The sequence below is a fragment of the Antedon mediterranea genome, chromosome 10, assembly GCF_964355755.1.
Source record: "Antedon mediterranea chromosome 10, ecAntMedi1.1, whole genome shotgun sequence".
Classification (NCBI taxonomy): domain Eukaryota; kingdom Metazoa; phylum Echinodermata; class Crinoidea; order Comatulida; family Antedonidae; genus Antedon; species Antedon mediterranea.
The window spans coordinates 21,934,145-21,951,922 of NC_092679.1; the positions used below are offsets into that span (position 1 = coordinate 21,934,145).

At 32.5% G+C, this 17,778-nt stretch overlaps 1 protein-coding gene across 1 annotated transcript in view; it reads left to right on the forward strand.

Annotated features, from left to right (window-relative positions):
- LOC140061003 (U3 small nucleolar RNA-associated protein 25 homolog) overlaps positions 1-17,778 on the forward strand; it is a 36,068-nt gene that overhangs the window by 12,053 nt on the left and 6,237 nt on the right. Inside the window, exons 11-16 of the mRNA XM_072107390.1 lie at positions 732-925; positions 1,987-2,143; positions 11,382-11,478; positions 13,723-13,808; positions 14,830-14,912; positions 17,035-17,108. Coding sequence (XP_071963491.1) covers positions 732-925; positions 1,987-2,143; positions 11,382-11,478; positions 13,723-13,808; positions 14,830-14,912; positions 17,035-17,108 — 691 coding nt within the window. The remainder of the gene's footprint in view (positions 1-731; positions 926-1,986; positions 2,144-11,381; positions 11,479-13,722; positions 13,809-14,829; positions 14,913-17,034; positions 17,109-17,778) is intronic.

Genomic DNA, 17,778 nt, shown 5'->3' on the forward strand with positions numbered 1-17,778 from the left:
CCAGCTTGGTTATTGTGAACCAGCTTAGTTGCTGTGAACCAGCTTGGTTGCTGTGAACCAACTTAGTTATTGTATACCAGCTTGGTTATTGTGAACCAGCTTGGTTATTGTGAACCAGCTTGGTTATTGTGAACCAGCTTGGTTATTGTGAACCAACTTGGTTATTGTGAACCAGCTTGGTTATTGTGAACCAGCTTGGTTATTGTGAACCAGCTTGGTTATTGTGAACCAGCTTGGTTATGGTGAACCAGCATGGTTATTGTGAACCAGCTTGATTATTGTGAACCAGCTTGGTTATGGTGAACCAGCTTGGTTATTGTGAACCAGCTTGGTTATTTTGTTATATTTAAAACGGCTTTAAAATTTACTAGAAAGTTGAATTTATTGTTCGGCACAATTCCTTGCTATCAAGAAGGCTGGATCCTCTATTAAAAAAGATATTTTCTGGATTACGCAAACAATAATCGCTTTCGCATTCTGTAACTACTTTATATTAGACTGGCTACGCCTTCTTAAGCTCTACACTATCAAACTTTATATGACAAAAAAATGTGATGTGCCCATATATGGACATGACGATGTAATATCACTACCATATGTGGGCATATCACTACCATATATGGTCATGTAACACTTTTTTGTCACATAAAGTTTGATATTGTAGATAGAGCTTTAGCGAAAGGTGCATATTATAAGAACAGTAAGTTATATTACCAATCTTGTTCTTGCAGCTTATTTAGAGATCAAGGCTTAACCAGGCCCAGAGTTCTGATTCTAGTTCCTTTTCGAGATGCAGCTTATAAAATAGTAAATATCTTTGCTAAGCTCTTGCTGCCTGAGGACCAACAGCAGTTTAGCCACCGTAAACGATTCAATCAGGATTATGGCGATGAAATGTTGGAACAAACCAAAATTAAACGACCAGGTATGTTTGTTTTTTTAAAAAGTGTATTTATCTTTAAAATATCCCCGTGGACATTTCTATTTAGGGAAACCCTTATTAAGGAGATAATTTTGTACACAAACAAAATGAAACATAGTTTTTAAAACTATGCCCAGCTCATATAGACAGGACACCCTCCCCGCTTTTCACACCACCTCTCCCCCCTCCCACCCTTCAGGGGTCATTCAACACTTTATCTGATGTCAGTATCCCCCCCCCCACCCTTCAGGGGTCATTCAACACTTTATCTGATGTCAGTATTCCCCCCCCCACCCTTCAGGGGTCATTCAACACTTTATCTGATGTCAGTATTCCCCCCCCCCCACCCTTCAGGGGTCATTCAACACTTTATCTGATGTCAGTATCCCCCCCCCCCCACCCTTCAGGGGTCATTCAACACTTTATCTGATGTCAGTATCCCCCCCCCCAATTCAGGGGTCATTCAACACTTTATCTGATGTCAGTATTCCCCCCTCCCCCACCCTTCAGGGGTCATTCAACACTTTATCTGATGTCAGTATTCCCCCCCCCCCCCCCCACCCTTCAGGGGTCATTCAACACTTTATCTGATGTCAGTATCCCCCCCCCCCACCTTTCAGGAGTCATTCAACACTTTATCTGATGTCAGTATCTCCCCCCCCCCCCCCCACCTTTCAGGGGTCATTCAACACTTTATCTGATGTCAGTATTCCCCCCCCCCACCTTTCAGGGGTCATTCAACACTTTATCTGATGTCAGTATCTCCCCCCCCCCCCACCTTTCAGGGGTCATTCAACACTTTATCTGATGTCAGTATCTCCCCCCCCCCCCCCCCACCTTTCAGGGGTCATTCAACACTTTATCTGATGTCGGTATCCCCCCCCCCCCCCACCCTTCAGGGGTCATTCAACACTTTATCTGATGTCGGTATCCCCTCCCCCCCCCCACCCTTCAGGGGTCATTCAACACTTTATCTGATGTCAGTATCCCTTAATAGAGGTTCTACTGTATACATATTATGTATAAAATACATAAATCAATTTAACAATTTTTTTATGTTATAGTTGACTTTGAAAGTACATTTGCGGGAAATATCGATGATCATTTTCGGCTTGGTGTGGCGATCTCACGCAAAGGTATACGTCTGTACACAGATTTTTATAGATCCGATATTATAATTGCATCGCCGCTTGGACTAAGAACTGTGCTTGGAGCTGAAGGGTATGTCTACTCATTCAAATTTTGTTTAAAGATATGTTGTCCCCCTGAAAAAATAATCCTTAAAACCTTTTTTTTTTTAAATGCCATTTTAATATTACATAATATTTATCCACTTTGACCAAAAATTGGATCGAAAAAAAATGTATTTACCTGCAAAAAATGTAATGTAAATCAAAAAAATAGTCAAATTAGCTGGCAGCCAATGGATTTTTGTTTGAATTTAACCATTTATTTTGTCATTTTATATTTGTTTGCATGATAACATACAACATTTTCAACTTATCCTGAATTTGTTGATCATCACAGGAGCATAATGAAGGTGCTGTCCGCCAAATGAAGATTACTAAAATCAGATTTTTTCTAGCCAATTTTGTATTTTTAATGAAGTTCGCTTCCTCAGAAAAATAAACCACAAACAAATAATGTTATGCTTATAAAAAGACTAAATTAATTGTTAAATTCAACCAAAAATCCTTTGGCTTGCAGGAAATCTGATTTTTTGCTTTAAATTTTTATTTTTTTCAGATAAAATATTTTTTTTTTTTCTCGATCCAATTTTGGTCAAAGTGAATAATAACCTATATGTGACATCAATTTGGCATTGCAACAACAAAAATTGTAAAATATTTTCTTAGAGGACAATATATCTTTCAAATATTTAGTCAAAAACACAATTGTAACAATTTCAAATAATCTCTCTTTAACCCTTTCACTGCGTATACCCGATACTACCGGGTATAAACAAACGTCGTTGAAGTGCGTATACCCGGTAATACCGGGTATGGGCAAAACAATGATTTAATCGTATTTGCCTATAATATATAGCACCTCTATATTTGTTCGATGAACTTGAATATTTTTGCAAGTCATTAAAAAAATTTTCCAGCAAAAAAAACGGCCCTCTATAGCTGTATTACTGTCTTGAAAATCATGCGCCCTCTATAGTTATATTATATATAGTATAGTGTATATAATAGTATTCTATCTTGGAAAGTTGTTTTGAGTAGCGTAATGGCGGCCATTTTGAAAGTAACCAAAATTTACCAGCCCCAATAGGGCAACATTGTGTTTATCACAACACGCAAAAAAAAAAAATTCTGAAACAATAGTTAGTTTTGTACTATAGTGAATTTTTGGGAAATTTTTCACGATTTTGCCCCAAAACTTTGATTTGTGCATAATTTTTATAAAATAATAAAAATAATTCAATTTTTTTTTATATTTTTATTTGTTATACGTATCTTTATCAATATCCAGTTGGAAAAACGTATTCCATAAGAATTTCTTATAGAAAATATAGTTTTTATCATTGATTCGATAAAAAACACGAAATCCAAAATACCTGTAATGACGTCACATGACGTCATCAATATGCAAATTACATTTTTTTTTATACCTAACTGTAGACTAACCCTTTGCCCATCACACACCACAAAAATAATTACACAATTATCTCAATTAGTATTTTTTTGCAATTTATTAAAATACCATATGTTTTTCTTAAATATACATTACGCACAGAGGTGGGAATAATGCTCCGCAGTGAAAAGGTTAAAGTGGAATTCAAAATAATTTAAGGTGTAAGAGTTGTGGATAAAAACCATTGTCATCTACCCAACACTGCACAATAGGGTGGTCAATCAAGCTAAGCTACAGTCAAGGCTTTTTGGCTGTATTTACTATTACTTGCCTTTACAATTAAAAAAATATCCTACTAAATGAATACAATTGAAGGGAAATACTTTATATTTGAAGTGTGTTTTCCCAGAAATCAAGTGTAATTGATGAATACAGCCAGCAGGGGTCCCAAGTCTACCGCTTTTAGTACCCATCTACCGCGCTACCGCTATCTCAACGTTTTCTACCGCATTTTGATTTTTGTACCGCATTTTCAAATTTCCCCATATTTTTGGACAAATTGATTTACGGGTTACACCCAGGCTCAGCCCAGGTCAACAGTAGTCAATAACCAGACAAAAGTGAGGCAGGATGTTGAAACAATGTCTATTCATGCAGTCTCCGTGGTCTATTATTGTATTTTTATTTGTATGCACTGCCTTTGTTAAACCGTAACAATAATATAAACATGCACGGTACTACACGCCGGACGTAGAAGAAAAAGAAGCGTGCAACCAACCGTGAATCAATCACGTGGTAACCGGAATACGCGATTATCAATTTTGGGAAGATCCAAGTTTTAACTAAATAAACGCTTTGATTACACAGTGGTTGAGACACGTTTTTAATAGTTATTACATTTTTAAACACCCTCATAATTAATGGACTCTACCAATGTTGATCCGCTGCAAAGAACAACAGATCGCACATCGCACGAGGTTGTTGAGGCGGTGTTTTAATTGGTTTTACTGTACGATCCAATAATACGAACATGTTAAATGATTTAAAAGGCATGGATTCGCCAAGCAAGTAGGCCTACATTTAATAAAAATTTACCTAAGATTGTCGTAAGCTCTTTTGTTCAAACTTGTTATTTATATAGCAATAATCCACCCGTTCCGGCATGCACGCTAGGCCTCTAGTCTAAGCCTACTCCTCGAACGACCGATGTCGCTGGTGGGGAATTTCCCAGCGATAAGAAATCGGCGAAGTAGCTCATAAACGGCCTACATTTTAATGTTATATCTTTAATGCCAGTGTAATTACGTATGGATAAAACAATATAAAACTCAATGTTTTTCATCTGAAATTATATGTTAACTCGCGTAATGTAGCATAAGACGGATTCGGAATAGTTATTTCGATTGTTTTTGGGTTTTAAAATGGTAGCTAGCTAGGGCCTAGAAGTAGAAGCCATAGGCTAGGCCTGTGCCTAAAAAAAATGAGTAAATTCTATTGGGCAATACTATCATGTATAAATATTGTACATTATGTAATTAAGTTAAATTATTTTATATGCTGAATTTTAGTTAAAATACAGTATATATTTTTTAAATTCTTTGTACTGAGGGTGTGTCCATAAAAAAAATAAGAATGTAAAAATACTTATGGATAAACCTACAGTATGTAAAATTTAAGCCAACTTATGTGTAAATATTGTATATACTGTATATGTAACATATTTAGTTAATTAAGAGACGTAAACGACACGCGTGTTGATTTTCGATTCCCAGCGCGTTGACTTTCGCCGCCCCGGCGAATTGAATGTGGTTCACGACAAAATCTCCTGCGAATGGACTTTCCCAAGTTGGGACCTCTGCAGCCACTAGCATTTATAATTTTAGGACACTGAAAACTGGAATCCTTCCAAAAACAACTTATGTTTTACAATTAAAATATCATCCAGGATACTCAAGACCTTTCACACCTGCTCCTGTATATTGAATTATTTATAATATGTGGGTCACTTTGTACTGTATTTTTTTGTATTGATTTTTCAACACACACACACATCTGTTGTAAACTAAAATAAATTTGAAACTAGACATGTAACTCGTCACTTTGACGAGTTAGTTATCCGCACGACAAAGGCCACGTGCACGTCATACGTTAGAATATTGCACACAGAAAAAGATTATGGCAATATGACCTGAACTGAAGAATATGATATGTTGTTATTGCTGAATTCTGTTATTTTTTGTCATATAGTATACAATATAATCTGTATACATATTACATACAGTGTAGAATAGGTGAAATGACTGGACCCGCCATTTATTACAATTTTTAACATGGCGACGGTATCAAAATGAAACACTAAGATAGCAATTTCGGAAGGAAATTATCTCGGCAACAACATATTAATGTGTAGAAGAAATTTAAATACGTAAAATATTGATGCGCGCTCTTTTAAATGGAATAAATTATGACGCAAAAGATGAAAATACGACTTTTTTATTTAACTGGTCATATGATGACGTCACAACATCCGATTGGCAAAATTTTCACATGATTTTATATCTACAATCCAATAGCTTCCAGAAAATGTTTTAATCGTGATTATCAAATTTTATTTTTAAGGGCTATTACAGATTAAAATTTACTGTAAAGATGAAATTAATGACCCACGTAATTAAAATTTTTAGGCATGATGACGTCATAAAAATTAAAATATTTTTATCCCATGCGAAAGATAGTTGATTGACCTAGACAATATTAAAATCTCGGAGAAAAAGGAATACGTATAAGCGTGATGCGCTCCATTGAATATGATGAGCAATAACGAAAGACAATAAAATCCTATATTTTACATTCGTGTGGCCATATGATGACGTCACAACATCCGTGAGGTAAAAATTCTGCATGAATTCATATCTACAACATATCTGCTTACATATTAAGTTAAAAAAATTAGGGGTAATCGTTGATCCTGAGAAGCTATAAAAGATTCAAAATAGGCATAATTTTGACAACATTTTGTAACTTTTTCAACTAAAACGCGCGCAAATGGGCTAAATCAACGTGTTCGTATGACGTAATTTTAATTTGAAATGATGTCAATCTTTTTGAAAATGAGTAGGAAAAGCTGGAAAATCACAATTCAAGAGAAAAAAACATGATTTTCATCCTCTATGCGCACCGTACGCGTAATATTTTTCGCGCGCGCGGTAATTTTTGACATGCTTAAAATTACATGAAACGCGTAGAAAATTGATTAGAAATTATTTTTGCGCATTTTGAAATTTTAAATGCGCGTGCGCGCGTAACTTTGTGTAAAACACGCAATTTTTTTCCAACAGAAAGTTAGCGCATGATATAAATTAAAATTTCACAAAGTGTCAATTAAAAATCACTTTTAGTTTTTAATCTATGATCAATCATAACAAATCATAAATCGCGCGTAAGTCACGTTGCGCAACTCTGACGTCATTAAAAAATAGGAGGTACACAACTTCACGTAAATGCCCACATGTTTTCAAAGTTATGAAATGTTATGTTTACACATGTTAGAGAAACGCTCTACACAAAAATGGAAGGAAAGAAATAAGAACTAGACATGTAACTCGTCACTTTGACGAGTTAGTTATCCGCACGACAAACGCCACGTGCACGTCATACGTTAGAATATTGCACACAGAAAAAATTATGGCATTATGACCTGATCTGAAGAATATGATATGTTGTTAGTGCTGAATTCTGTCAATTTTGTGTCATATAGTATATACATGCAAACAGTATAATCTGTATACATGTTACATACAGTGTAGAATAGGTGAAATTACGGGACCCGCCATTTATTCAAATTTGTAACACGGCGACGGTATCAAGATGAAACACTAAGATAGCAATTTCGGAAGCAAATTATCTCAGCAACAACATATTAACGTGTAGAAGAAATTTGAATACGTTTAATATTGATGCGCGCTCTTTTGAATATAATGAACTATGATGCAAAAGATGAAAATACGACTTTTTTTATTTAACTTGCAATATGATGACGTCACAGCATCTGATTGGCAAAATGTTCACATGATTTCATATCTACAATCCAAGAGCTTCCAGAAAATGTTTTAATGGTGATTATCACATTTTATTTTGACGGGCTATTACAGATTAAAATTTACTGTAAAGATGAAATTAATGACCCACGTAATTAAAATTTTTAGGCATGATGACGTCATAAAAATTAAAATATTTTTATCTCATGCGAAAGATTGTTGATTGACCTAGACAATATTAAAATCTCGGAGAAAAAGAAATACGTACAAGCGTGATGCGCTCCATTGAATGTGATGAGCAATAACGAAAGACAAAAAAAATCCTATATTTTACATTCGTGTGGCCATATGATGACGTCACAACATCCGTGAGGTAAAAATTCTGCATGAATTCATATCTACAACATATCTGCTTACATATTAAGTTAAAAAAATTAGGGGTAATCGTTGATCCTGAGAAGCTATAAAACATTCAAAATAGGCATAATTTTGACAACATTTTGTAACTTTTTCAACTAAAATGCGCGCAAATGGGCTAAATCAACGTGTTCGTATGACGTAATTTTAATTTGAAATGATGTCAATCTTTTTGAAAATGACTAGGAAAGGCTGGAAAATCACAATTCAAGAGAAAAAAACATGATTTTCATGCTCTATGCGCACCGTGCGCGTAATATTTTTCGCGCGCGCGGTAATTTTGTACATGCTTAAAATGACATGAAACGCGTAGAAAGTTGATTAGAAATTATTTTTGCGCATTTTGAAATTTTAAATGCGCGTGCGCGCGTAACTTTGTGTAAAACACGCAATTTTTTTCAAACAGAAAGTTAGCGCATGATATAAATTAAACTTTCACAAAGTGTCAATTAAAAATCACTTTTAGTTTTTAATCTATGATCAATCATAAAAAATCATAAAATCGCGCGTAAGTCACGTTGCGCAACTCTGACGTAATTCAAAAATAGGAGGTGCACAACTTTACGTAAATGCCCACATGTTGTCAAAGTTATAAAATGTTATGTTTACACATTTTAGAGAAACGCTCTACACAAAAATAGCGAGAAAGAAAGAAGAATAATACAGAAAAAAATATTGATCCCATACAATAACAAGGAGTTATCCGCCAAGTGCGGATAACTAATAATACAGAAAAAAAAAAAAATGATGATCCCATACAATCACAAGGAGTTATCCGCCAAGTGCGGATAACTAATAATATAAAAACATGAAAAAGAAGACAAAACACATACTTAATAGTCAGCATATGCTAACTTTACAATGGGATATTAAAATAAATGATCGATTTAATGTAAGTAAGAACATTAATATACAAATATGTGTAATAAAAAACAAATGTTAAATTTACAGTAAATGTATTATTGTTACTGTACAGTATATATAATAATATACTGTATATAAATCCAATTGCACAATATATTTAAAGATGTATTGTCCCCTGAATTATTAACATTTTTTTTGTTGAATATGCCATTTTAATGTCACATAATAGTTATTCACTTTGAGCAAAAATTGAATCGAAAAAAATATATTTACACATCACATTGGCTGCCAGCCAAGGTTTTTAGTTGAATTTAACTCTTTATAATTTTTATTCATTTTCATGTTTATGGAGGACAATATACTTTAATTAATACATTTTAGTATATCACTGGGCGGTTTAGATCATAATTGTTCTGTGTTCGTGGTGTATATATATATACTGTATATAACACAAAGGTAAATTATTGAAATTAATGCTGTGGATATCAGTAGCTGGATTTTAAAGATGTATTGTCCCTTGAAACACAAAAAATGAAGGTCAAAATATTCTAAATCTAATTTGGCCATATCAATGTAATATTAAAGTTATTCACTTTAAGTCGAAAATTCGAGCCAAAAGCAACAAGTTTACATAATTAACAGGTAAATTAGTTTGATTACATTTCGTCTGGAAAATCGTCGTGAGCAAAAGTAAACAAAGATTTCAAACCACGAGTACGCATTATGCATATGCTAATTAGGATTGTTTACAACTCGCCACAGTTGAGAAAGTGTTTTCAAACAGATCGTGAGGAAGTTTTATGATTATGCATATACAGAGTAGCCAAACAAGCGCGTTTCATTATGGGATATGTTTTGACCGAAAACTGATTTTTTTTCCGACAAATTTTTGGTGATAGTTAATAGCTATTAGGATACTTCAAAATGACCCACTTTTTTTCAAAATCTGTTATTTTTTATTTTTTTTGGAATTAGTCAAAGGGACAATACATCTTTAATAAGCAAAAAGCAAGTTATAACGATTAAGTAACATTTCCATAATTAAATATCAAAGCTTCCTCAGTGCAACTGTACATATTTAAAATAAAAATACATGTAAGTGCAAGCTTAATTTGAGCTATACCATAAATGCCCAGTGTAGGATGTCTGCATATCAAGCAGAAGATTGTGGTTCGAATCCTGGTTGGGGCAGACTTTTCTCATTCTCTCATAATTCCTCAAAAAATGTTTTCTATCAGGCATATCAATTATTTTTACCAATTCTGCTGTGCCTGCATACAATTGAGATATAATGCTGTTCCAATTAAAAACAGTAAAAGAGTCGCTATCCAACAATATTTTAACTATATCATAAATGCCCCAGTTTTCCAATGGTTAGATATCAAGCCGAAGATCCAGGGTTCGAATCTCAGTGGGAAAGCTTTTTATCATTCTAACAGATGTGCCCAACAAACAAATTACTTAATTGATTTACAATATATCACCAGGCGATTTAGAGTTTCCTTATAAATTATATAGTATAAATATGTTTTATAGATAATGGTGATTGTCCTCCCACCCAGTAACATTTCGAAAAATATGTTTGTGTCTATTAGTATTACTGTATTACTGATTTTGTTATTACTTTTTAGTATATCTCTTTACTAGCTGCATTATGGGAGTATGTTTCCATACGTATTTGATCCAAAAAAATGACTGGGGTAATAATGTTCAGCGCTTAGAGGTTTCACAACATTAGGCGCTATATAATTCTAGAATATTATTATTATTATTATCTTTATTTCATCATTTTAATCAATGAATAGATATATATCTATAAATACTAATAAATATTTCAATTTTATTTGTCAATGTTACTGATGCAAATATCCACATAAACCGACAAAACAACATAAATACATAATAGACTAAAAACAATTTAAAACTTACAATTATTTAAAATTCAGTGAAATTTTGATATCGTCCGAGAGGGTAAAAATAGTAGATTAAGGGTAGATTGAGTTTTCTAGGCCTAGCCAAGACACCTAGAAGATCACCGTCTATTCCATACATTTCCATTTATTACTAACTTGTTGTATTATATGTACAGTTTATAAATTACTCTAGTCTCTGTACAACTATGCATCATATTTTCTTTGCAATAAAAACTTTTTACTAATATTTGTTGAAACTTATTTACCAACTTTAATACTTTTTTACCATACATTTTTCCATTTATTCAATTCAATTCAATTTCTTTATTGCTGCAAATGCCATCAATGGCTAATATCCGCTTAAACATTCTACATCATACAAACATATACACATTTACAATTTAAACACATAAAAATTATAGTCATTACTACTGTTTTAGTTATTATTTTTTTAATTATTGTAATTATTGTTATTATGATTATTGTTGTTGTCTAGTTTGCCTTACAAACTGATTTGATTTTCTGTAGACTGTCGCAATCAACGCAAAAGGGTCATTGGTTCCCATTTGTGATTATGCAATCTTTGATTCATTATTACTGATGGCTTATGTAATTTAACTAAATAAAAATAAATCTATAATTTCAAAGTGACAAAGACCGAGACTGGGACTTCCTCTCCTCTATTGAAGTTTTAGTAATTGATCAAGCGGACGTCTTTCTCATGCAGAACTGGGAGCATCTAATGGTAAGAATCTAACATAATACTAATCAATGCAGAAATAATGAGAATGTTGGTAGTCTTATATAGCACTTATACAATGTTTCTAAAGCTCTGTCTACACTATCAAACTAGTTTGACAAAAAGTGTGATGTGGCCAAAAAAATGGTAGTGATATGTTGTCATCATATCCATATATGGGCACATCACATTATTTTTTCACATAAAGTTTGATAATGTAGACAGAGTTTAAGCGCTTTACACACAAAAATGATCTATTAAATATCCTAAGATAACCACAAAATGAAGAAGCAGATGAAATATTACCCTTGTTGAAATATAGAACAAATATTAAACCTTGTCCACACTATCAAACTTTATGTGTGTGTCAAAGTGTGATATGCCCATATATGGACATGATTATGTCATATCACTACCATATTTAGGTACATCACACAACTAATTTGATAGTATAGACAGAGCTTTTTGCAATTAGTGATATTTCACATCAGGAAGGTAAATTAAAGGGGACAGCCATTTATACAAAAGATTCAACTAATTACATACATTATTGCAGTAAAAATAGTTACTGCAGTAGAATGATTTTGACAAGTTAACAAATACAATGTATGATCTTCGAGTTTGATATTCAGGAAACTAGGACAATTGAGAAACAATCAATATAGAAATAAAACCACAATACATATAAACTCCTACTTTACTTTTATTGATTTTTGATGAACAACACAATACCTTAACTGTGTTTATACACACATTTTATTATAGCTAGTAAAGTTAATATCAATATTAGGGAACCAATTATATTAATTCAGCTATTTAATGGTTAAAGATGTATTGTCCCCCTGAAAAAAACATTTTTGTTGAATATGCATATAATAATATTAATGTATTTACCTGGAAAAAAACTGTAATTTAAAGCAAAAAAATGGTCAAACAGTCAATGGGTTTTTAGTTGAATTTAAAGATGCATTATCCCTTGAAACACAAAAAAATGAAGGTCAAAATATTCTAAATTTATAGTGGCCATATCAAAGTAATATTAAAGTTATTCACTTTAAGTCGAAAATTTAAGCCAAAAACAACAAGTTTACGTAATTAACAGGTAAATTAGTTTGATTACATTTCATCTGGAAAATCGTAACGAGCGAAAGTAAACAAAGATTTCAAACCATGAGGTACGCATTATGCATATGCTAAATTAGGATTGTTTACAACTCGTCACGGTTAAGAAGGTATTTTCACACAGATCATGAGGAAGTTTTATGATTATGCATACAGAGTAGCCAAACAAGCGCATTTCATTATGGGATATGTTTGGATTGAAAACAAAAAAACGTCTGTATTTCAGTAAAAATTTCTTTTTTTTTTTCGAAAAATTTTTGGTGATAGTTAATTAACTATTATGATACTTCAAAATGACCTACCTTTTTTCGAAATCTTTTATTTTTTTGGAATTAGTCAAAGGGACAATACACCTTTAACAATTTATTTTGTCATTTTATAAGTGAAAACATTATTTTTTTCTGCTTTTTTTTCTACTAAAACTACAAAATAACATTCAAAGTCTGATTTACTTAATCTTCATTTTTAATGTTTTTTCGGGACAATATACATCTGTACCTATCTACATTTGATTATGTGATAAACTATATATATTAATTATATATTTTTAATCTAAATTTTGTTTACAGCAATTCTGGGTTATGCCTGATTTCCAGTCATTTCGGGGGTTATTTTCACATAAAATTTTCTGGCTTTATGCCGTGATTGTAACTTTTAAAATAAAAACTTTTTATAAAGCTTGCCAAGAGTCTAATTTCCCCAATATATATGTATGCATTTTGGTCAAATATTAGCACGTAATACGTGTAGGCCATGCGGAAATGATGATTCTTAACTATTCTATTTACATTATGTATTAACAAACCATTTGTCACAAATGATCCACGCATTGAATACGATGCGGGTCATCAGTTGTGCAATGTAATACCAGGATGTTGAGCGGCAGAGATCAAAGGGTTTATCTGTGGCTGCAACACTATCAGTTACATGGCCTTAACAGAAGCCGCAGAGAATATGTACATTAGTACTGTTGGTATTTGTCGCAGCCAGACATAAGATCAAATGACTGTTACGAGTTCCTATCTTGGCAAGGCGTGTCCTGTTGTTAGATTGCCTTAACCTTACCAAATCTACAATGCAAAAGTAATTGAAAATTTATAGGATCTGGATGAATTTATTTTGATATAGCATGTTATAAACCACCTTCATCTCCAACCAAGACAGCCACATGACGTGGACTTCTCAAGGGTCAGAATGTGGACATTAAATGATTGGTATGTATACTGATGATAAGTATAACTTTAAGTATACATGAAATGTTTAATACTGTACACCTTCTCCTCCCCCTTTTCAAGACCACAAAAATCCTCTTCAACCAAATTACCAATCATACTTACTTAGTCCGGGACATACCCGTACTTATATGACTAGATTCCTACATAAGTTCCTATCTTCCATTGTGACAGCAAGTTCTTTTTGTTGCATACCAGCATCCATCTCTAGTTTATCAATGTAATGTGAGTGCTGGTCTTGTTTTGCAAGCCCATGTACCACTGCCACAGTAGAACATCTGAAATGTTTTACCAATCATCCCTATCTTCATCTTCAACATCCCAAAAATCCACTTCATTCCCCCAACTCTTTTTTATACACCAATTTTCAAATCAGCAACTCCACACTAAAACTCTTTTTCCCTCCCTCTAATTAGCAAACCTAAACATCATCGACAGAGGCACACTCTTATATAAGAGGTGTGTCCCACAAACTTGTCCCCTAATTCACTCTACCAGGGAAGAGTGAATTCATTCTATCAGGGAAAAATAAATTCATTCTACCAGGGAAGAGTGAATTCACTAATTCACTCTATCAGGGAAGAGTGTACTCACCAATTCACTCTACCAGGGAAGAGTGAATTCACTCTACCATGGAAGAGTGAATTCACTCTACCATGGAAGAGTGAATTCATTCTATCAGGGAAAAGTGAATTCATTCTACCAGGGAAGAGTGAATTCACTAATTCACTCTACCAGGGAAGAGTGAACTCACTAATTCACTCTACCAGAGAAGAGTGAACTCACTAATTCACTCTACCAGGGAAGAGTGAACTCACTAATTCACTCTACCAGAGAAGAGTGAACTCACTAATTCACTCTACCAGGGAAGAGTGAACTCACTAATTCACTCTACAAGAGTGAACTCACTAATTCACTCTACCAGGGAAGAGTGAATTCACTCTTTGTTGGTAGAGTGAAATCACTCTTCCCTGCACTAACTGATAAATGTATCTTCTCTCAGGTCTTCATATTATCGACAGACGCTCATTTTGAGTGAAGTTTCTACTCCAGAAGTAAACGCCCTGTTTAACAAGAAGTGTCGAAATATCCTTTCATATGTTATAACAACATACAAATTGCAGTCAAAAGAGCAAAAAGATAATGTGCAAAAAATATTTTTCTCTATTTTTTCAAGCATCTGCCTTCAATCTCTCAAAGCTATTTTCATTTAATCTTCTTGCATTGTATTTTTCTTATTATTTTTGTCAGAGTTTGTAAATAATTTTTATGAAAAATTAAATATCTTAAGTTATCTATCTTCAATATGGACGGAAATATTAGCATGCTCTCTTTTCTAAATATTTCTAATTATTTATTCTGAAATCTCAGATCGGATTAGTAATAGTACATAATTATAAAAGTGCAGTACTCTTAATTATAGTATAGACTTTATAATACAAGTGATTGAATTGTGACTAGGACTAAGCTGTATAGTTTGACAAAAAAATGTAATGTGCCCATATAGGGCGGTGATATGCTCAAATATGGTAGTAAAATGACATCATTGTGTCCATATATCCACATCACCTTTTATTTTTTCACATAAAGTTTGATAAACCTTAAACTCCTTTAATTTAATAAATTTGATAATAAAGATAAATAACAAAAAGATAGTAAACAATAAGTAGTGATAACAGTATCAATAAAATGTAATTTAAAAAAATAATTGTAGCCTGTGCACATATAAAAATACTACATTTATAGAAGAAGTAGTTTACTTAATATGATTATTCACTCACATCCTGTTTGTAAAGTCTATGTTTACATTAGATTATTCCCTTGTTTTGAATTTTGTATACTGGTACTTGTAAAAGGCTTAATAACATTATTAATATTTATTTGGATCAACACTTTTTTAACAGTGGCACACATGCTAGATGGTGCGTCCATACAATTACAAAATTACAACAAAACTATACAAAAACAATGGATCATAAAACTGAAACTAAAGAGACATTTGTACTATTTGATTAGGAACTTTCGTTCTCAACATAAAATTTGATTTGACATTTTGCATAATTACTCAACGTTATAACAAACCATAAATGGAGAAATATACATAAATAAACATTCATATTGTCTTTGATGAAAATAATATTTCAAAAAAATGTCAAACGTCATTATCAGTAACAGTAATACAATCATTATGATACAATGATTTTATTTATTATATTTTTTTTTTTTATTGTGAGGTCAATTGATTTATTTTAATTTTATGACAGTATAGCATCTTCAGTGCAATTGTATTACAACTGAACATTCTAAATGGATCAGAGCGCTTGAAGAGAGTACTTGGGTTTCTGCCAGTAGTCTTATTAATATATATATATTTATTTGAACTTACACCTTTAAATCGGTGGCACTCAATCAATGACAATTGGTGCGTTCTTAAGTAAAAGTTACAAATTCACAAACTTATTCCAGATATTATAATAATTAATTAATTAATGCATGTTCAAGCTTACTACTGTAATATACTGAATACTGAAATGCTTTGTTTGTTTATTATCATAATAAAATAACATTAACAATAGAAATTTGGCAAATAGTAGTAAGATAAAAAACAGATAAATTCAAATTTATTCACCTCCCTTAGGAGAAACATATTAAAACTGTACAGCAAAAATAAACACATCAAAATGAAGATTCACACAAATCAAAAGATTAAAATGGTCTTAACAAGTTAAATAAAGTGTAAAAATCATTGTGAAAAGGCAGACTTTAACGCAATCACAGGTACCATGATTGACACAATCCACAGATTTTACACATTTTTAAAAGATTATGGCAGTATGTGCTATTAAAGACAATATTATAAATAGAAAAGTCATTGCTTTGTATGTTGTAATATAAACAAAAATTCATATACAGAGTACACAGTCAAAATTGCACAAAAGGGGAATACAATACAAGTGACAGCCTTGGAGTACTCGTATTATTTGTTTCCCGATGTAATTAATTTCTTATGAAATGGAACTAATATATTCAGCTTTACAAACAGGTCACCATGGAAACATTAAACAATATGGAACCTAATAGCATCTTATGCCAATGAGATTTTAAGTATTTTGCATAAATTTTTTAAGAAAAATGATTCTCAATTGGTAATGTTTAATCTACAATTGTACATTTTTGGGAAAAAAAATGTTTTCCTTAATGAAAATACATTTCAGTGGCAGAGTTGCTGTGGAAACAAAGCATATTGAATCTATTTGCCATGTGACAACTCAACTCCCCCAGGTAATGTATGTTTGTGATTTGTTACTATGGCAAAAAGGTAAATATAACCATATACACTACATAATACATTTTTTTAAATAGATAAAATTAAGGTCCTGTTCACACCAGCTCTGTCTACACTATCAAAGTTTATGTGACAAAAAAAATGTGATGTACCCATAATATGTCACGTCATATCACTAACATATTTGGGCACATCACATTTCTTTTGTAAAACTAGTTTGATAGTGTAGACAGAGCTTTATCATTTAACGTGTCCTCCATTTTCACACCTGCAAAAAATAACAAGCATGTATGCGGAGTATGAAGGCAATTTTGTGAGAATTCTCCCAATATTTTACAGGGGAGCTCTAGTTGTGAAATTTGGGAGAAAAGCATACATCCACAAAAGGTTTAAAAGTATTGGAGCATCGCAAGTTGAATGATTGAATGCTCTAATGAAGCAATCAACACAAAACATTATTATTAATTATTATTATTATTATGAACATAGTTTTTGAACATAAGGAAGTGTAAACAGCTTGTGAATATGACCTTTAATAACATTTAATGATTACCGGTAAAAATTCAAATATTGACTGTTTATGAATGATTAATTTGCTGGCGTTGAATCATTGACTGCACTAATAAAGTAGTCAACACAAAACATTATTATTATTATTATTGCAAC